A 23,320-nucleotide genomic window follows, 5' to 3' on the forward strand; every position below is an offset into this window, starting at 1 on the left:
TAGATATATTTTGATATGCATAGCGCCAAAAAAAGCTGACAAAAAACGTTACATGCTTTTTTTTTAAAAGGGATATGTATATATTACATTGGAAATATATAAATATATACATATTCCAATGATAACACCCCATACGTGGACGATTTGGCGCGCATAGCGCGCCATATACGCTAGTCTCTAAAAAACCCCTGGCATTTCCCCGACTGGGAATCGAACCCACGAATCTCATGTGCTAACCCCTCACGCTCTAACCGCACGGCCACCGCACGTCGGTTTAAATGATTGATAATTTTTGATAATAAATAAAAATGTGCAAATTAATTTTTTTCTTTGTTTTCTCACTTTCCCTTTTTTCATTCGCTTAAAACTTTTAGAGGCAAGGAGAGGTTAAGAGTGATATTGTTGTTTGGTATCATTTATGAGAGTGAATAAAAATAATGTGAAAAAGCTTACATTAGCCAATTGAATCTCAAATTTGAGAGAACTGAGCAGCTGCTTCGCCGCCAGTTCACGTTTGGCTCCCAGGATCACAGCAATATCCACCATGTAGTTGTAATAAGCCTTCACTATTTTGTCGTCTAGTCCTTTGGATAAATATTCACGGGAAAGACCGAGGGAGGCTTGATCCAACTAAAAAATCGAATAAAGTGAATCCATAAAAGTCACATAAGTATGAATTTGCAGTTTCCAATAATCTCTATTAAATGGTCAATGTTGGTAGTGAATGATTTCTCCTAAAAGCATATCAATAAACATGTTAAACCCTGAATTACCGCTGTTATAATAAACATTTATTGATATTCTCTTATGAAGTCAGAAGTAATTGTCGCCTTGATGATGAAAATAGTTGTTCAGCAGTCAATCAACGGAAGTAGATGAGTGAATCATTATAAAGCATCGAATTAGGTAAGGATTTTCGTATCTATTACTACTTCTTGCTCAACTCATTCAATTAGATAAGTATATGATCGATAAAAGATTAATACTCATTTCCAAATTTTCAAGACTATTACACTGATTGTTCATTATCTGGATAATGATTGGTATAAAAAAAATATCGCTTGAGCTTTTTGTAAGATATAATTCTGTAATAAAATTATCCTTGATTTTGGTGACCAAAATTGAATGTCTGATTGAATTCGTTTTGTCTCACTACCCAATTGACTTTTATACTTTTCGTTATTCCGTCAAGAATGGACACATACATCAATGACTCTCTTCGTACTGTTCTTCAAGTCCACGCCAATGCTGAAGTCAAGGAAGTAATCAACAGAATATCCCGAATCCCTGAATTTATAAACTGATTCGATCCAGTCGAAACTTTCTTCGTTCCACATATCTCCATCTAGGACGGGCCATCCGCCGAGTTTCCTCAGGATGTTGAGGAGTGGAGTAAGACCCTGCGCCTCAATCGCAGCTAAAAAACATTGCACACATCGTAATTACTTTGAAATAATAGAAAATGTTTCATAATAATCGGCACAATATCTTCAAACAACTTGAGATTTTTTCAGTTTTGAGCGATAGATTAATTTACGAGATGAATCATTCCGAAAGACGAGAAATTTTTGGTCCAATGATAGGTAAATGTATGGTTTAGGTCCACTAAAAACAATAATCATTGAAATATTAATTTCTCTGACGAAAAATGCATTCTTGTTCTCTCAGCTCCCACTAACAAGATGAAAGAAGAGAGTGAGAAACAACAAGGAGGTAAATACATCGAAAAATAATCCTGAGGTAAACTCTGTTGTCCTTGAAATTCCTTAAACCCCCCTTTCCTCCTGCTGTCGCTGCTGACACGACGAGTGATATTAAATTCAATAATTTGAATTGCTACAGAAGGATAGCGGTGGATAAATCACTCGTTGTGTTCAGTCAGCGATGGTAGGTGGTCGGGTGAGGTGAATTCAGAGTTTTAGTGAAGTGTTCAGGAATATTTGATGAAATCTATCTTTCTGTGTGTCCATTGTCTATAAATGTGCCAACATGTGGTGTCTTTAGGGCCGACACACCGCCACGTTCTCGCCGTGGCCCTGGATAACGCAGAGAGCGGTGTATTAAATGTCATATCTCCCAGACTAATTGTTTCCGGATAAAAAGGTGACCAGATCCTTAATTAGGTGACGAAAACCCATCCAATCAAATAAAAAAAATCCAGAATGGTTTGGTGGACCTGAACTAGACATTTACCCAATAATTCATTATCGAAATAATTAGCTTCTGAATTGACTAAGGTGTGATAAAACGAGTGAGTTTGTTACGTTTTGTGTCATCTATCATTCGTATTTGACGGATTATTCATCCAATTTGTCTGGTCATTGCTTTCATACTCACTTTTATTCATGCAGGCTTTGTATAAATTTTTAGCAAGCTTGAAAGGCTTAGGTTCCATCGGATAACTGGGCTCCTCGATACTGATCCTCAACTGCTCTTGGACTTTGTCACTAATGACACTGAAGCTATTAACACTGACTTTATCATCTGGGATGAGCGTGTTCTTCAAGAATCCACCGCAAGCGAATTTGTAGAAGTCATCGCAAGGCTCTACATCTTCATCCATATTGTTCAGGACCTTTGAAGCTAGAAGATAGGAGAGATTAAGGGGTAAAAAAAAGAATTAATAAGATCTGATCTTGTGTTATTATCGCATTATATAATTTATGAATCATTCTTTGAAATTCATACAACCATTTTTTGGGGATGAGTTCAAATCACTTTCTTTAACAGAGATTACTTGAAATTTCTTCTCTAAGAATTATTTTTCCTTGAGAAAACTATCTTAGTACACAAATAATTGATTTGACTTGACAACTGAATTGATTAACTTACCGGCATGAATACAAGCTGGAGTTGTGCAAACACTATCTGGTCCTCTGATGACAGTTGGAGTTGATTTGTCCAATTTTGAACCAGCGAGGGCTTCAGCTGCGAATGGTAGCATCTCGGTTTTAGCAGGAACTATTCTCGAGCGTTTACGAAATCGTGTGCACGTGCAGAAAAAGCGTAATGATGTTACATTCGTGAATAATGGTGATATTAGAATGTACATGGTCATGCAGAACTCGATGATTTCGTACGACCTTCGAGGTTGGAGTTTCATAATTCCTTTTTTTTATTTCACGATTTTTTCGTTCTTATTTTTTTTTTATTTTCAAATTAGTTCCATCAACAACAAATGAAAGTGAAGCATAGATGATGAATGGGGGATTAATCAGGTCGCGTCAGTCAATTCTTTTTCGTAATGTTCATTTTTGAGAGTGGTAAATAAGCCCGTGTCTCGTGGATTTAGGTTTTTGGATTAAAATCGAACCATCACGAATTATGGATATTTTACTACATAACTACATGACGAGAATTGCATTTTTCAAGTGTTGATGGCAATTCTGCACTATTACTGGTATTGCAAATGTCGCGAAGAGGATATAGTGTCATTTAGTTGTATTCGGTAATCAGGATAATTTCATTCGCAGAAAAATTAACGATTTTATCTAATTTTCGATTACGGTGGATGCTGTAGTCTTTGATCATCATTGGTTATGATTTCTGAGTTGATCACGAAAGTGAACGCGCGCTACAGTGCGCTGTAATTAAAAAAATCGTGATTAAAAATTGTTAATTTAAATGAGTTCCAAATTCAAATTAGCCTCCTCAAACGACTGAACCAATGAGGAATAGGCGTGACAGAGTTTCGAGATATCGATAGTCTCGATGTTTATTCTTTTTAGAATAGGAGGACGAGAGACCGTACGGTGCGCCAGCGCGGGGGCATGAGACGATTTCTGTAAGAAAGTTACAACTTTGTAATCTCGCGCCATCTTAGGCGGACCAATAAGGAATCGTGGCATCATGATTTCGAGATTTTCGAGATAATCGACTGTGTCAAGTGTGTCCCTTTTAGAGACCTACTGCGCATGCCGTGCGCCGAATTTGAATTTGGCGGTTCGAGTCGACCAATAAGAAATTTGTCATACGAGTTTCGAGATATTTCGACTAGGGCGGACTTAATTTTTGTGTTTCTACTTTCATAATAGTAATGAAGATATTAATGTCACGGGGCCCGGAATCAGATCATTCTGCGCACCTGTGGCGTAAGAAAAAATCGTAATATCACTAGTGCTTAAAAATTATACGATATTTTCCGATAGTTTTGTTGCCAAGGAACGACTGTATAAAATTTGGCAGGTTCAAAATCATGAGTACAAAGCACGAGAGGATTTCTGCACAATTCAGATAGATTAGTTCCTAGGCAAGGAAGCTTGAAGAAAATATTAACTTCCGCTTCAGCACGAGTACTATTTGACGGATTATTTCTCCACTCGAATTTTCGCCCGAGTATAGTGAATAGCATCCCGAAACATCTGCACAATCATCATTTCTCTTCCATATTTGTTTATGAATACTGAATGCTATTTCAAATCCTTCCGTGCAATTCATGAATTTCTCCTCAAAATTTTACGGGATTTGATAGGACTTGAAAAGATTTCGTGGAATCTCTTACGATATCAATATCAGCGGATGTCAAGAGGGATTACCCCTCGCTACAGACCCTCTAGACCTATTCCAAGTTGGGAATAACAGAATTTTGGTGCAATTCCATGAAATAAAAATAATAACGATCACATTATGCATCCAGTCGAATGAATATAGAATAATGGCAGACATTTAGACCCGTGAGAAAATCGTGGAAGGTTGATAAAAAAAAAGAAAAATGACTTAGGTAAGATGAATTAAAAGGTCAGTTTTAGTTACGACATTAGATGTATTTCGATTTCTGCAAGCAAATGAATTTTTGTGTTTAATACCCGTGATATTTTTTCTCTAGGAGTTTCACCAGTTTTGATGGATATTATCGATGGGCTCAGATAAAATGGTTTCAAGCAAATGGAAGACGCAAGTTTCCAAGCAAAATGGAACGGCAAAAGGTTACTCACCTGCTCCGTTATTGTTAACATCGCACGAGTTGGAATTTGCTACTAGTACGGCAATACCGATTGCCAGGGCAATGCATAAGAGGATCCCAGATATTGCTACAACCGTTAGCCCACGCTCCATCGCCGATCTACGTTTCCACCATGTTGGGTTTCTAAAAATACAAGAAAGTTGTACGTTAATTATGTGGATATCAGTGAGAAAGAAATCCATGAATCTAAGGCAAGTTGAAACTTGATAAACATGTTGACACCTCCATCTTTGCGAAAGTGCATTTTCGGATAACAAATTTAAATGTTAATGGGTTAAATATTATTCACTAATTTTGCAGGACTAAATATTGCTCTTTGATTGCGGGCAACATTGCGAAATTAAATGCAGCATCCATCCGGAAGCCAACTATAATAATAATCATGGCCCCTAAAGCCTCAAAACTAATATTCTTAATTGTGGTTATTTATCAACTTTCTGTAATTATTCCTCGAAAATTAAACGGTCAATCGATTTTTTTTTCGGCTGTATTCAATGATGTGGCTTCTACCCCAAACCGTTTTAATTGAAAAAAATATCTAGCCGATTATTTTTTTTTAAGGCCCGGATCGACTGCCTGGAAAAGATAATTTATTCCAAAATTGGGACTTCTAATTACTCCGTCAATTAATCGTTTTTTCCGATAATTGTTAGCTAACAATTATTGAAAAAAAACGATTAATTGCCAAAGTAATTAGGAATCCGAATTTCGGAGTAAATTATCTTTTCTAGATAATCCACCCGAGCCTTAATTCTAATCCGTGACACTTCATTTAAATATGGGAAAACTTAATCAAATTTCAACAATTTCTATCTCAAAGTCAAAACGGCCAATCTCAAACAGAAAGTGATTATTGGCAGCTACTTTGTTTAACTATTTATCATAAAAATTTGACCTGAAACAGTCGAGTAAATATTTTAAACAAGAAATATATATATTATTTTTTTAATTTTTTGAAAAAGAAATATATTATTTTATCAAATTTTATTAAATACATATAATATTTTCATGATTCTAGATTTAGTATATAGAATAAAAATCAAAAGTAACGAGTATCAAACTGGAATTTGATAAATATTTATAAACAATTAAAAGATCTATTCGACAATGAATGACTGTTTTCAATTATTTCATTCATGTTTACACTATTTCTATTTGATTCTTTCGAATTTCTGTAAATGTTTCACGATGACTGAAGCAGTTTCTCGATCATATCTTAATTGTTGTTATTATTCCTGATAATTAAAGATTATATGTGCTAATTACAAAATCCGAGGGGATAATAAATTGGTATTGCAGGTAGAAATGCGAATAGATTTTTCTCGTTTCACATTTTACGAGTACAACCGGTGGTGTCGGTGATAGTATCGGTTATCGCTTCGCGTAAAATGTTAGGTGAGAGTTTATTTTATTTGACAAACAAGATTAAATTTTTATGATCGGATACCTGTTAAAGGAAAAATAATTATCAAATTTTTACAGAAACCGCAAAAACTGAAATAATGGTATCAAAACAATTATAATTTTTCTCATTAAACAAATGTAATTATTCAAACCGTCAAATAATTATCGAATCCGAATTTAGGGTAGTATAAATCGACATTTCAATTATGAAACTTTCAACACAATTTTCAGCAGATAATTAGAAATTTTAATGGAAAATCCTGAATCATTTAAATAAAAACAACAATTAGATTTTTCATGAGTAACTCTCGTTTGTCAGATGACTGTTTAATTTCTCCATGAAGTGAAAGTTGTGAGAAGGCAAATAATCACATTTTTTGTAAAAACAATGTTCCAGTTAATACAAATAAAGAAAAGTTATGATAGAAAATAATTGATGAGAAAAACGTTGGAATTGCTCTGCTATTAAGTCCTAGAGATTAATCGAATGAGTTGCAATATAGTACTCGTTACGGGTTATAATCATTAACCTCATACTCTACATTTATATTTTCTCATTCCCTTGAGGATTGTAAAAAGAAAAACACTGTTTCATTCACCCAATGACTCCCACGATAGAATTATCAAGGCGTGTTCAATTGAAAAAACTGAATTCTCCTTATTTGTAGAAGTCGAGGAGAGAGCAATTACGTCTAAACAAAAAAGTGCATAATTACTATTTCCGTTGGGTTTCCCCGTCAACTTTAAATTATCATTAACTTTGCTAATATTAATTTAACGTTAAGTCATCGAAGATTATTATTGCGAAGATAAATACGCATGTTAGCTAATTTATCATAATTAGTCGATGATGAGAATTGATTTGTCTAGTCGTGTGTAAAGAAATCTTTTAGAGAACGATGTGAAGTTGTAGATGTTATGTAAGATTAGTAAGATAAATCTATCAGAAAAAACGCAGGTGAGCACGTGATCATCTGTTTTATTGCCCTGGAATTTTCTCAATATGAATAAAAAAAAGAGCATTCAATGAAGGAACGCGAATGAAGGAAAAATAAAAAAAAATATCTTGTTAAAAAATGTCGACAGGAAAAAGGGCATGTGCACCAAATATATACTAATATTAATTAATATTAATTATACCAATATATATTCCGGCCAAAAACGCAATATAAATAATGAAATAATATTTTTTATAAATAATTAAATTGCGTATTAAAGCTTTTTCATAATTTTCTTCCTGAGAAACGGCCATACGAGATTGGCTCCTGAAATAATCAATAAAATTAGTGAACTCATCTCTATTTGCAGTTTTGCTTCAGAATTCGATCAGTTCCACCTGAAATATGTTATCAGACCTCGACCTCGTCAACAAAATCCAATCAACAGCCCACCGAGCCACGAAATTTTGAGATTACAATTTAATTTCTAATGCCACGAGCCAATTATATTAATTCCGCTCTCCGCGGAAAGAAATCGGTGAATTTGATGTAATAAACTGTTAGAATGTTTGAGTACAGATTCTCTTGTACGAAAAATACTCGATAAAGATTTATGACATGCTAGTAAAGAAGACAATTCTAGAAAAAATTACAATTATCAATTGTTCCTTGGACTTGAGAGCGGTTTAATGCTAAACAAATGCTGGAATTTGAAAAAGAACTAGACCCTCTTGAAAATGCTCGACACTCTTTCACCCAAAATTCACGTTTTTCTTTATTTTTCTGGGAAACTACGAATCCGATTAACGTAAAAAAATATAACAATTTTGCGTTTTGTCATTATTTAATGGCTCACGAGATTTCGTGATGGTCCGATCATTTTCAGGTGTTTTTTCCCTATTTTCTGGTTCTTTTTTAAAAGTTTAGAAAAAACGCAGATAATTTGCGCATTAAATATTCATTCACAAAATTTCATTTGTATGCAATATATAATTTTTCTGGGTTCTTCTTCAAGTTTTATGAGAGTGTGAAGACTTTAGAAAAAATACACTCTCTGGAGCCTTCTACGTCGATTAATTTTTGTAATCTCTTACTTATTTTATTTCTTACTTCAATTGATTCTACGAATTTAATTAAATACTCCAATATAGGCTGATGCCAGCCGATGGGTCACATTTTACTATTCATTTTTATTTCGCTCACTTGCCTGATTATTGTTATTGCGCAAATGATGAAATCGGAAATTTGAAATTAATTGACATCACTTGAAGTTACTTGAAGTCACTTGAAATCAATTATTCCCCGAAATCACGTGAAATCGGTAATCACCGGGTCACGATAATCGGCAATAAATAAGTCCTCGGGGATTAGTATACTTTCCGGAAATTAATTGAAAATATTTATTAAGTATTAATAAAAAGAATTTATACAGATTCAGTTATAAACAAGAGACCCGTTGTTACCGATCACAGGAAAACATGGAAACATTTATAACATTTATTTTAATTTTATAACCGAAACAGCCCAACACGTGGACCAACCATAGACAAAGGGTCTTGTCTGGTGGGTAGACCTGTCACCCTGGACGAATTGGTGACTAGGAACACTTGGAGACGAACTCTCGAGCAAGCAACATTGGATATTGTTAAAAAGAAGAAGTTTAATATGTCGAATTGTTTTTGTTTAAAAGAAATTGAACATCGCTGATTTGTTTTGTTAATCAGTTCCATCTTTGACAGTTCTGGCGTATGTACCAATAAACTTAATAGTTAATGTAAAACGATTTCTTTATAACACTTCAACAGACATTAACAACCTACCTTACATTATATCGAGTCTTTAACTAATGTTTATTTGTTAACAATAAATGAAAGCTCGAGTCATTCAATTAAATTGTTAACAATATATTACCCCCTACACTTCTTCCCCTCCCACTTCCTTGCACTTTCAAAAACAGTTAAAAGGAAGAACTTTGTTTTTGAATTTTTAGTCAATTGCAATTTGGATTTCAACGAGAACTTAGAATTAGAATCGAATTGTTGTAAATATCAACGCCCAGAGTTGTCACAATGCTTGACAGTACAACAATATTCAGAATAAATATCAGTTCCCTTTTAATATAAAATCTGTGTGATATATTTATTTAACCCAATGAACTTTCTCAGGTCACGTAGAGGCGAAAAAGTGGGAGAGGAATTGGAGAAATGTATCAGGAGACTGAGCCATGAGAGAGGTCGACACTCTGATACATTGCGACACTGATTTTATACTCTCCATTGCTTTGAGCCCGCACTTCAATGAAGATTTTATTCTATCTGTTCATTTCAACGACACGAATTCATTCTCATCGAGTCGTGATGCCTACTATTTTTATCAACGACCCGGACATCATTCATTAATTTATTTATTCAATCAGTCTCTTTATAAATTTTTAGTGCTTCAATCCTCTCTCACAGAAAAATATATATACTAATAATTAGACTTGATATACGATATATGTGGGTATAATTAATGTATATTTTTCATATATCCCGTTGTCCATGCGGGTCCTATGGAAAAATTTATAACAAAGAATTATAATACGGGCCTATTCCATCATAGACTTGCAATATACATAAAATTTATATGAAATCTATGTGAAATATCTAAATGTTTAGATTTATATAACTTTTATGTATATACTGGTCTAATTCCATATGAACAATATATGATTATAAAGGGATATATTTTTTTTGTATGGGAGGAAAAAAAATCTGAATGCTAGAAAAAGACGGATAAAATTTGAATTTTTTGTCAATGTTGGAACCGATTAGATTATGGAGATCGAAATAAATAAACACTTGGAGAATTTTAAGACTGGGAATTATTATTAAAAATTATAATACTCTAGACAGTCAAGAGGTACTTTACTGAATGAAGAGTTACAATGAACTAACTAAACATTACTAATAATTATAATTTCAATATAATTTCTCCTTCCACCCTTAACCCTTGGATTTTTATTTCTTGACCCTCTCTACATTTAATAGCATCTTGTATCAATTTATGGAAATTGGTCCAGAGATGATTTGCGTGAAAAATATTTGAGGGATCATACCTGGAATACTAATGGAAAGCTTAATTATCTTAATTATCATCGCTGACGTGATTGTTTGGGGATTATTTCCAGAGTCTTAGAGGTACGAAATTTTCCAACATAAAATGCAATTTTCTCAGCGATGAGTGGGCGTTCCAGATATAAATTACAATATGTCTTTCTACAACTGAGAAAATCTAAAAAAAACCTTGATTCCTCTCAATAAAACCTTATGATACATTTACTTAACAAATTCAAATTATGGATAATTGTTTAAATTAATTAATTATTAACATTTGGTATTCGAATACTGTGATTAATTTTTCAAGAATTAATTTTTCAAAACCCAAACTTTAAGATTTTTAACTTCTGCTTTCCCATTCACTGAGATTTCACTCAAATCAAATTTTCCAAAATGTCAGAGATCTTCAGGGGAAATGAATTTTTTCCAGAATTGATTTAATTATTCACTGAATGGGCACCAGCCGGAAATTGTGCGGTCGATTCGATCGCTCGAGGAAAATTGAAGTTGTGTGGTTAATTATATCGTTAATTATCTGAGATTACTACGAATAAGCCTAGAAGCATTAAAAAAAAATGTAATTACAATTAAAGAAAGCAATAAATTTATTCATCATTATTTTTTCCCTGTGATTTATCTTAGATTTTTCTAAATAATTTCGGACGGTAATTTGTCCATTATTTTGATTCTTACCTATACATATGAAATAAAAAAATTTTGAATCGAGTTATCATTGCTTAAAATTGACAGATTGAATTATTTTGGGTTTTCAAATATCTTTCTTCATTTTTTGAATATAGACTTCGTGTCATGGTTCTATCTGAAATTTGAATGAAAAACATTATGTCCCAAGTACGACTTGAGGATTGAAATTATCTTTCCCTCTAGGTTCAGAGAAATTCTTTTTAATCAGGAAAACTCGACATGTTCGTTTCCAGCGGGTCTATAGCGAGAAATATTCGATAATTTCCAAGCTCTCGTGGTAATACAGGTGATTAGATTTTGAATAATTGATGATGTGTCATCACAACATGATTCCATAATTTCGGTACTTATCATTGCTATTACATGTTGGAAACTTCTATTGAAGACGTTCTTAGACTTATCAGTGGGCGGCAGTAGATCCGCTAACGAGCGCAACTCATTTCCGGAAATTTAAGGAGAACTCTCAATCATAAAATTGACTCATACGACGGAATGAGCGTTCCGGTTACAAAGTTTACGCAATTCTTACTTCCACAATCAGACGCTTCTGTCATTTCAGTGAAATTAATTGTTCAAGATTTTATCACAATTGTACTTGTAATTTTGATTTCTTCTTGGAGTTTTCATTCCGTTATTCGATATATATCGAATGCTTGTTGTTGATGCGATCCGAAGTATTTAATTTTCTCAGTCAGTTCAAATCCAATTATCGAATTGTGTCGTGTTAACGTGGATTAGCCTCTCTCGAGGCTAAATAAAATCCTACTACAATTTCCCAGGATTTTATTGATTTAGTATTATTAGTAATTATTCAGAGGTCTAATAATTCATTTTCGACGATTCAGCGCTTTCTACACGGAGAGAAAAATACTGGAAAAAGTACGTAAAAAGTTTCGTAAAAATTTATGTGTGAAAGGTAAACGTGGGGCGAAATGTAAAATGGGAAAAAGTGCCAAGCATTCAGAACATTTTACCACTCGGTCGGTAAAAAGTCACCTCTAGAGGTAGAAAAATTATGGTACTCAGTTCCGTAAATTTTGCCGAATTGTTTCGTAATTTTTCCCTACACTTTTTTTTTTAATAATAATAATTGAGGGAGAGGATATTTAATTAATAAATTATTTGATTGGATCAAAACTTCAAAAATCACCTGTAATGTTTTTTTATCCTTCCGACAATAATAATTTGACGGATGACGTGATCCGAACTTGGACAATAATTCGCGATCGGGTATGACCAACAGTCGTACCACCAACGCTGTCTAGGAATTTTTCAATTCGGTCACGTAAAAATTACGGTACGTCACGTAAAATTTGAATGAAACTGGATAATTTTTACGTTACTTGGAATAATTTTTACCGGAACTGTGGTAAATTTGACAAGTTCGTAAGAAATTACGTGACAGTCACGTAAATATTCCAGAGCAAATAATAAAATTTACTGTTCGTCTCTCATTTTCCCAAATTCTCCAGTAAAAAACAAGGAAATGACACTCCAGTCCAGGATTACGTGGTTAGTCCGTAATTTTTCCTGTTTTTCTCTCCGTGAACATGTCATATTCTAATTATCTCAAATCTATTATGTTTCTTAATTAGTAAGCTTAATTAAGAACTTTAAATGACATTCTACACGATCAGAAAAATTGACACGATATTAACAAATGAAACAAGTAACAGAAACTAGATTAAAAAAACAGGAAATTACATTTTTTTAATTTCCCGCGGATGGTAATGACATTCAATTTTTGTGATTAACTCCTTAATTTAAAAAAATCCACCAAGGTGTTGTTGCATTAAGGAAATATTGATTGCATTCCACGGCACAACAGCGGACTCGTCAGGAAATTACGAAACACAAGCTTTTTATATGTACCATATTATCAAATCGTATAGCGTGCGAGTCGATCGTAATAAACTGGATAGTATTAAATATTCCATCGAGAGGTCTACCTCAATTGTGTACTGATTTTCAATTATATCGTACATTGGAACAGTGATATTTCGTTTTCTGCTCACATTTTCATCTGTAGTTTTGGTTTTATTTGTGTCCCAAGCAGAAGTCGCGTTTCAACTGGTGACAGTTCCATTTGAATTCTTTACCAACGATGAAAACCGAATTAAAGTGACTAATAAAAGAACAAAAATTATCAGTCTTTTTTTTTATCGAGTTATTCAGTCGAGAAAAAGCTTTGGAGGGAACAGCAAGATAATTGTTATATCGCAGGACAACATTCGTTGTTATAATGGCCATTAAAAATAATAATAATAATAAAAATAAATATTTATTTTACATCTGTACTAAAAGCAAATTCAAGCGAAATACATATTAATTATACGCCCATATATTCTGGAAAGAAAATGCAATATATATATATATCACATAAAAGTACATATATATATCATATAATTATTAGCATTTTTCTGTGCGGGCAATAAGAATATTTTTAATAAGTTATTTAGATTGTTTTTAAATGTCAAGGTACTACTTTCAAAAACTAATTGAGTTCTTTATTTGGATCTCAAATTGTATAATGGATTGATATAATTTTTTCCGAATTCAATGAGAATGGAGAATTTCTAATGGCCCATAATGAACTAAATTAGCATGAATCTACACTTGAAGTAAATCGAGGGCATTTGCGTGACTTTATAAAAATCTTCGTGATTCCGCACCCGTGACATTGCAACGAGACAACAGAGTACTGTAAGGTCTTAAGAAGATAACACCAAGTACTTTATTATGTTACGTCAGGGGCTGCAAAGCGTTACGTCAATATGCTCAACTGTTGCCGCCACTGATCCCCGTTTTTTTTTTTGGGTAATTGTTACCGTAATGAATGCAATCAGTTTAGAGTGTGAGAAAAAATTCTGAATAATGGAATTTCCATTGCTGATCGAAATCGTTCATCGACTTGAAATTCCCAATTTTTCAATTACTGTAAGAAGTTCTTTGTTATTATATTCGCTATTATTATTTTATGGTAAAAAAAATTCTAGCGTCACATACCCAACTGTTCATGGAAATTTAAATCGAATTCTATAAAACTAATTTGGTTGCGAAATCCTACGTTTATGGTACAGGTGAAAAACAAAAGAACTTTTCCGCACCGCCGTACGATAATAGTATATTGTGCACCAAGTGAGGAAAGCAGGGCTTTCTAACCCGCGTGTGTATTACCGACGGTCGATAAAAATATCACCGAATTCGCCCATGTTCCCCCATTTTATGGAGCTGTAACGTAAGATACTATTTTTCTCTCCGTGTAGTAATGTTTGTTTATTTAGTTCATTGTAAGTCTTCGTTCAGCAAAGTACCTCTCGACAGTCTAGAATCTTATAATTTTTAATAATAATGCTCAGTCTTAAAATTCTCCAAGTGTTTATTTATTTCGATCTTCATAATCCAATAAAAATATTTACATTTCTATTTTTTCATGTCAATCTCTGTATAAGAACGACAGAAAAATGCCAAAAGAACGTTTATTCCGACGAAGAGGGTGTAGAACGTCCAAACAAAGATGAGGACAGGCTTTACTTATGATAGGGAGGTTTTGGAACGGAAAGGGGGAATAGACAGAAATATACTAGAAACGGACAAAATGATGGTGTGGGTACTATTAGGGGTCACATTGGGGAGAGTCGTTACAGGGAATTGTGGAAAATGAGTTGTCTTAGGATTCAAGGTCAATCGACGGCCTTAAGACAAGATTATACAGCAATTTTTTTATGTCATACATGAGATAAAATTTTGACTGCAGCATCTAAATTATTTATTGCATAATCCAATTGTTGATGAAGTGGCTAGGGGCTGAATAGCTCAGTTGGGAGAGCACCTGATGCCTACTCGGAAGGTTGCAGGTTTTTGTTTTGGAAAAACCCTCACGATTTAAAATGAAATATAATAACCAGAATATTCACGAAAACTCTCGAAATTATCGATAAATCCAAATGGAAATTTATTCTAGGCACATATAGGCTTTAATAGTCGAAAGAAAAACTCGCAACTCCCGAATTTTATCTTGTCGTAGAAATAAAAATCTTTTGGATACCGGAAAACCGGAAAATTAAACCTCCAATTCTGAATCCAGAAAACTGGAAAATGGGAATAATTACCCGTACCAATTGTGTAAGCCTCATCAATTCGATTCTGACAGCTGAAGCATTCGCCGAATGAGCACGATTAATAAATTCAATAACTAAATAAAAAAATTATCGGAAGGATTCATTACAAATTAATTGATTAATTTTTCTTACGAGAAAGTTGATAGAATCTTTAATCCGAATATATACACTTTATTGTTTACCAGTAGTTTATCCTTCTAAGATTACAGAACCATTTTTTCCATTCTGAAGAAAGAAATACTGACAAGTGTCTAACCGGAAAGGAACCAAGATGAAGAATGTTTAAATATATGATAGCAACATTTCAATTCGAGAAATGTACAATAGCAATTCCCAGACGAGAAATCGCGAGAAGCAATATGGAAAAAAAAATTTTTAGTGGGTATGTAACATTATCATAGAAAATTTTCAATCCCATTATTTTTTAGAATAAACCTATTATTTCTCAAAAATCAAATTCTTACTCGCTTCACCAAGACATTACGCAGCGATTAATAATTTAGATATTTAAAAATATTCGTTTTACCCAAAAAATAATGGGATTGAAAATTTTACTCCTATGGTAATATTACATAGCCACTTAATAATCAGTCACTTACAATTTAAACTTTTCCAGATACCAGAGGAATCAGTAACAATTGCGATTGTTCTAGTTGATCTTTTCCACAAAACTTATTGGTTCAACGAAAAAACGTATTGATGAAAGAGGAAATTTTGTATTTTGATTGAATGAGAAGCCCAACAGGTGCCCGCCGAGGATAAATTCCGTTGAGGACCAATCCATGTCGATGACCCTCTCAAGGTGAGAAAAAGAAAGAACATATTCTTTAATGACCCACATACACCGAATACCATGAGACCCTCTGTAAAAATAACACAACGTGAATCTTCAACTCCACCTTCATCACGTGCATCAGGAAAAAAACATAGCTATATATCCTTTACACTTTTTGTTTTTGGTGTGAGCTAGAGGAGAGGGCAACCGTTATTTACATAATCACCGAGTAACGGTAATGAAATCTCCGGATGACCACTGGGTTGTGAGAATTATATTCGTGGTTGTAAATCTTTCGGCGTTATTCTCAAGATGATAAGACTGAGAGAAAAAAATTAATCCTCATCAAATGAAAACGAGTGGAATATTTTTTTTTCTGTGTCATCGTTTTTTTCTACTAATGAATTAATAATGTTTCCGAATGGACTGAAAGTATTGGAGTAATCTAAATGATTATTATTATTTATTAATTGTTTCGATTTTCAAAGTCCTCAAAAAAACATTCTCATAATTTTGTAAGTTATCATTCATTCTAATTAATATGTATTTCCAACTTATTTTGATTATTTAATTTAAGAATTATTCAGTAATTTAAGAATAATTTGATTATTTTTTTATTTCACAACAAAATTTTCCTGTTTCTTAGGAATTCTGCTAATTCTCAAATTAGCTTTAATTTTTTAATTAATTAAAGAGTGATATAAATGAGGCTAATTGCTTATCAAGTTTTCTTATATATATTTGATGGATTCAAATTTATTATCCTTATTTTTTACCTATTTTTTTAAAGTAAAATATTTTGCAATGATAAACAATGAAATATGTGTCAATTATCAATTATAAATGAGAGAAATGTTGGAAATATTTTCGACGTTAAAACGAACAAGAGACCCGTTGTGACTGATCAGAGGGAATAATGGAAACATTTAGGCTGTTTATTACGAAGGGGCCCAACACGTGGACTCCATAGGCAAAGGGCCTTGTCTAATGGGTAGACCTGACACCCTGGACGATTTTCGACTGAGGACACTTGGAGACGAACTCTCGAGCAAGCAACATTAAATTTACCACAATCAACCCAGCTATTATTACATCGAGTCTTTAACCAAAGTTTAATTGTTAACAATAAATGGAAGATCGAGTCAAATAATTAAATAATCGTAAAATATTGTGTCTCCTCCAGAAAATGCAATAGAAAGCAAAAAATCATGGAATTCCATGTGATTTAATTTATTGAGTAATACCCAGATGCACTCACATTGTTTCAGTTGTATTCATGAACGAATCAGATTGATAGACACCTAGATCCCAATCGTTGGCGACTTCCTTCATAGATAAAAATCGTATTCATGTTCTTCCGACACACGCGCTTCACCAATTCCAGCGATTCTTTCTTATGAATTTTCCATCGATTGACTTCATGAAGAAGAAAAACAGCGCACACAGGGGAAAACTCAAGGGATCGAAAGAGTGTAAATACAATTTTTTATAGCATGAGAAAGTACCAGTATGGATTTGTGTTATCGGAGGTAGAACAGTGACCGTGCAATCACGGACGAGCTGTGCACTTCAAGTACCGATAAATCGTCAACTACCATATCAGAAATTATCGGGCAAATGTTTACGGGCTCCTGCACACGTGCCAAGTACAATGGAGATCGGGGAGACAGTGAAAATCATTGCAATTTCTCTAATGGGAAAGAAAACAAGTGATTTATGGAGTTTATTCGGAAAATATTACGAGTCGTATCGTGCGAGTTGAAAAACATTTTTCTTTCGGAATCTTTTATTTCTTCCACATGTCTCGCTAGTGAAATTTTTTGGAAATATAAAAACAACATTTCACTTTATAAATTGATACCATAAAAAAATTTTATCAAGTTTATTTTATTTATATATTTTATTATATACTAGAGATGAACTTACTTTTGTGGTGCTACTACATGAGTTTCTATTTCGTTTTTCAACGATAGATATATATAATAATATACATAAAAATAATAGCAACATAAATATAAATATAAATAATAACAATAATAATAATCATAATAATATATAATATATACATATGTATGTATATATATGAACCGGCTTCAAAAAACGTTACATTGCATTTCTTTTAAGGGATTTTTATTTCAGGATATACGTTATACTTGATCTTACTATATTCAATGTTCGATGAATATCGATGAAAAATTAATTTTCCCAAGATTGCAATAACAATTATGAAATAGACTTAATTTAAGTATTCATTTTTTGGAAGATTGAAATTAAAAAAATTGTAGATTGGGGGTGGGGAAGGGGTTAGAAAAAATGCAGCCGATTTATGAAATTTTTTTCCGTGAAACATTTGAGCTATTGAGAGACTGTCTGTGAAATGTGAGACTGATAAAACGGTTTGTCTTTAAATTTTATAGAAGAGTCGAAAACATTATTGTCGTTTTTTTGTTATGAATTTGTGCGAATTAATTAATGAATTTTAGCACAGGCAGAGTGGGTTAGTCTGAATTTTTGTCTGAAATATTTAAAAATGAAGAAAAAATGCAGTCAGGGAATTTCACACACATATCGAATTAGTAATTTTTGACATGAAAATCGAGACGAATTCACCAATGTGGGAACCAAAACGGCTTAGCTCTTTTTTTAATGAATATTTTTCCATCAACATAACTCCGAAGGTTATAAATTTACCGAGTTTAAAATATACGACTTAATCCGTTATGTGATGTTCCACGGAAGCTATTGAGTGTTTTCTCATGTGAATCCTCTCTGCGGTAGATGATCACACCTTTCAGAGTCTATTCATCTGTAAATCCCACTCCAGGATCATTATATTAATAGGAACATCAGCAAACAGTAAAGGAAAAAATTAAATAAAACCAACAAGAATGATAATTAAAACAAAAATAGTATAACGGTTAGTAACATTGCACCCAGAATTTCCATTACGAGAACGAACGCGCGCTATAGCGCGCTGTAATTTAAAAAATCGTGATAAAAAATTGTTAATTTAAAGGAGTTCCAAATTCAAATTAGCCGCCTCAGACGACCCAACCAATGAGGAATAAGCGAGACAGGCTTTCGAGATATCGATAGTCTCGATGTTTGTCCTTTTTACAATAGGACCATATGAGCTACTAATCAACAGATTGGTAGTACTCAATACTTATAGGTAATCTATATCAGCAGACGGAGAGAAATATTCAATAAAGATTATATAGCTTTTTCGTAATTCCGCCGCGGAAAGTCATCAAGGAAAATAGTTTGAAACGATTCCTGTAAGAGAGTTATCACTTTGTAATCTCGCGCCACTTTCGGCGGACCAATAAGGAACCGAGGCTTCATGATTTCGAGATTTTCGAGATAATCGATTTTGTCAAGCGTGTCCCTTTTGGACAGGACAGGAAAAATTACGATACCGCCAGGTAAATTTCCTTAGTCCCTTCCGTAATCGATAAAGTTTCGTAATTATAATTATGGAATATTCATCTTTGTGTAATAAAGATTGGCATTCGATCAGATCCAAGATCAAAGTATCAACGCAAATATTTTTTTGAAGAAAATAATATTAACGCCGATCTCTGATTATTCTCGTTATGAATTGTCATGCAGCATTTTCTTCGAATCGTCTTTCCTCGATTTCTTCGTGATGATCTACCTCATTTGAATATTTAACTACTTCTATTTTACTGTTCGAATAGAATTGTAGAATTGAGTGACTAGATATAAATAAAATGAGTATCTCACATGACGCAAGACTTTTTTCAACTCTTTTCAGGAATTTTAGCATATTTATCTTGTTGCATGAATCTCATTATTTCTCACTCCATTGTTGCTTATTACTTCGCAGTGATAAATAATCATTCCAATTTTATTCTAAGATATTCTTTTTCAATTATCACGTACTTAAAATGGTAAAAATAATTGAGGAAACGATCACCGACTAGAAATTTCCTTTTTTTTTCTGGTAAATACGTATTATAAACACAAACTCAATGGTAATAAACGGGAGGAGTTTTTTATAATTGAAAATTAAATGAAGAGAACTGATTTTACATCACTTTACAATTCATGAGTGCAATTACCTGTTTACCAAATGTATGGAAATGGTGACTTTTGTGCAGATTTATGCATTGGACTGGGTGTGAATTATTTTCTAAATTTCTCAGAAAAATAAATTGAAAACATGTACATGAGAATTTCTTACATGTGCGTAAAATGTCATTATGGCTTCGCAAAAATAATGAGAAAGAAATATGAGATTAGAGTCGGAGTGACCTTACACTCTCTTGCGGAATTTTCCTCTTAACGCGTATATAAATTATTAATTTTATTTTAAATTTTATAATAAAAATAAAAAAAATATATAATAAATTTTAGCAGAAATTTGGTGTTCTGTGTCTTGTCTATTATTTACATATGATTCATGAAGCGATTGTATTCTCATGTATTTTCACTTTCATTTGGCTGATGGGAGATATAAGAGTGAAAACATTTGGATTATTATTTCACGTTCATTTATTCTTTTTATTTAGGGGCACTTCGATGGCGCAGGGAGAAGAGAATTCAGGAGAATTATACGTGACAGTTCCGTAAATGTGAGAGGAATTATCCTGTTCTAAAAGGGACACGCTTGACACAATCGATTATCTCGAAAATCTCGAAATCATGAAACCATCCTATTCTAAAAGGGAGACGCTTGGCACAATCGATTATCTCGAAAATCTCGTAATCATGAAACCATCCTATTCTAAAAGGGACACGCTTGGCACAATCGATTATCTCGAAAATCTCGAAATCATGAAGCTACGATTCCTTATTGGTTCACCTAAAATGGCGCGAGATTACAAAGTCGTAACTCTCTTACAGAAATCGTTTTACACCCGCGCGATGGCGCGTGTTACGGTTTCTCGTTTCATAAAAAATTACGGAATTATCCCGAACTTTTACTATAGCTCAGCGTAATTTTTACTTGTCGTTACAGGAAAATCATATGACAGTATAATTTTAGAAAATTTAATTCTATAGTTAATTCTGTGATTTTTTACGGAATGAACTTCGGCAATTCGGCCCACACCTGTTGAAAATTTCGCAAATTTTCAATGATATGAGTTTGAATTAAATTTCTGTGGGATCTTTGGCAATTTTTCTGAGTATAAAATTTACTCATTCTTTCCTAGGTTTTATATTTTCGCTTCTGGAAAGACGGTTTATGGTTTTATTTTAGTAGAATCGGGAAATCAGAAAAGGAAGAAAGTCCGCACCGAGTTTTGTATTATACAAACAGACTTATGTTCATTACGGGCCATCCCTAAGCAACATTCGGCGACCGGAAGTGATCAAGGGCGAAAGGAAAAACCCCTCGCAGGAAATAAAAATATTGTTGCCCCAAAGGACCGGAAAGTAAAACCCGAGAAGTCGAGTTCAAAATTAGTCTCTTTTGAATATCCATAAAGCAACATCTCAACAAAAATAAAGTCAAAAATTATTCCTTAAGAATAAACAATAATATTCCATAATAAAATAATATTTAATTCCATAATAAAAGAATTTCCATTAAAAACGCTGACTAAATTTCTCATTTATCTTGAAAATCCCAGAAAATTAAGTTTTTGTTGTTAAATAATAATTGACTTTTTGATCAAAATTTGAATTTTAATACTCATCCTGAAAATTGAACATCAAATAGAATAGAATCTTTAAGAGATTGGGAATTTCGGAAAATCATTACTTGAGTTTTCAACATTTTTATGATTTTTCCGTGCCATATCGACTTAAACACTCACAATGTCAAGAATATTCAAAGAATAAAATGATTCCTAAGTAAAAAATCGTTAAAAATTCCACCTTTTTTTCTTGAAAATTTCAGTGTAATTATCCAAAGAGCACGTTTACGGAACTGTCACGTAATTTTTCGTGATATTTTCTCTGAGTGCAGATAACCACAGATTATAAAGCTCAAACTTGTGTCATGATCCTGCAACATCTCACGTAAAAAATACTTTCACCGGATACTCCACCTAACAATTTCACGCATTCGTGTTTTGCGAAAAGTATCTAGCACTTGCGAGTGATAGACAGCGTTCAGAGTTCAAAGACCGCTGGGGTTGACAAATAATCGGGGAGAAACTCGTTGTTTCTTTCTCCAGTTTTGTTTTCACTTCGAGTTTTGTTGAGGTAGGCAATGAAGAGCATTTCCTTGAGAGCACTGAGATCAACATTCTGCTATCTGAATTGCGACAGTCGAGAGACTGCTATTATTGCTTGATGCAGGAAGTTAACTCGCCAAGAAATTGAAGGGAATCCTTCCGTTTTGCCATCAAGATGATTATGTTCCTATTCACTTTGGTTTCTCAATTCATGACGAAAAAATTACAAGTTTATCCCATTTATTCATTTTACTCTTCAATTGATAAGACAGCAATAACCAATTGCGGAGAATAAAGAGAGAATATCCTCTTGAATGGATGAAAATTTGAAAAGGCATAGGCGAAAATACTGTCTTGATTACTTGAATTTTTTTGGTATTTCGTTTTATATTTTCAGACAGAAAACTCATTTTTCTTCATTATTCTTTTCATTCCAATTTCAACCAATCAGATGGTGGCATTTCTCGTCACGTGGTACAAGTAAAACGATTTTACTTCGGATATTTTTCGAATATTTCCCTGTTTGTTGCTAAGCAATGAAAATATCCGATAAACAATTTATACGCGTTTCAAACCCCAAACCTGTCTGGTTATAAAAATTGAAAATTGAGATGTCCAAATAAAACCGTTTTACTTATACCATATGACGTGAAATGCCACACATTTAATTGCTTGAAATTGGAATAAAAAAATAATCCAGCCAAATATCCCTCGACCTTCAAAATTAATCGGATAATTTCCTCCAGTTTCCCTGCGTAGCACCGATCGGGATGAGTTTTTCAGAAAATCAGAAATTTTTAACCTGCAAAACTTATCCCTCTCAAAACTCCCAGGAAATATCCGATAATTTTGAAGGTCTTGGGGGATTACTACTGATAATTAGTACAATGTCCATTTAGTAATTTGCGAATGGCTCGACGAAAATTACGTCAATCTCCTACAGCTCTACTATAGTTAGACTGATTTGTGCTTGCAGTGGATCACGGGATTGAAATCGATTAGCGATGTCATCATAATCGATTCCGTAGGATATCTTAAGAAGCATGTAATTGAAGGTCATCCACTATTTTACGAGTACATTACACCGCAAGTGGTTGCACCGGTGACCAAGATTTTTCATTTTCTGAAAAAATTTCCCCTCTCGATGAAGTAATAATCAGGATTTTC

General features: G+C 33.2%; 1 protein-coding gene across 2 annotated transcripts in view; it reads right to left on the reverse strand.

Moving 5' to 3' along the window:
* Window positions 1–23,320, reverse strand: part of Nep2 (Neprilysin 2) — a 31,074-nt gene that overhangs the window by 5,864 nt on the left and 1,890 nt on the right. The window contains exons 2-6 of one of the 2 annotated variants that reach the window (XM_011313762.1): window positions 4,935–5,086; window positions 2,833–2,928; window positions 2,338–2,583; window positions 1,206–1,417; window positions 454–630 (exon numbers count right to left, since the gene is read on the reverse strand). In XM_011313762.1, the coding sequence (XP_011312064.1) occupies window positions 454–630; window positions 1,206–1,417; window positions 2,338–2,583; window positions 2,833–2,928; window positions 4,935–5,086 (883 nt within the window). Of the gene's footprint in view, window positions 1–453; window positions 631–1,205; window positions 1,418–2,337; window positions 2,584–2,832; window positions 2,962–4,934; window positions 5,087–23,320 lie in introns of both variants that reach the window. The other variant, XM_011313761.1, reaches the window with a different exon arrangement.

This window comes from Fopius arisanus, unplaced genomic scaffold, assembly GCF_000806365.1.
Source record: "Fopius arisanus strain USDA-PBARC FA_bdor unplaced genomic scaffold, ASM80636v1 scaffold00129, whole genome shotgun sequence".
Taxonomy (NCBI): Eukaryota; Metazoa; Arthropoda; class Insecta; order Hymenoptera; family Braconidae; genus Fopius; species Fopius arisanus.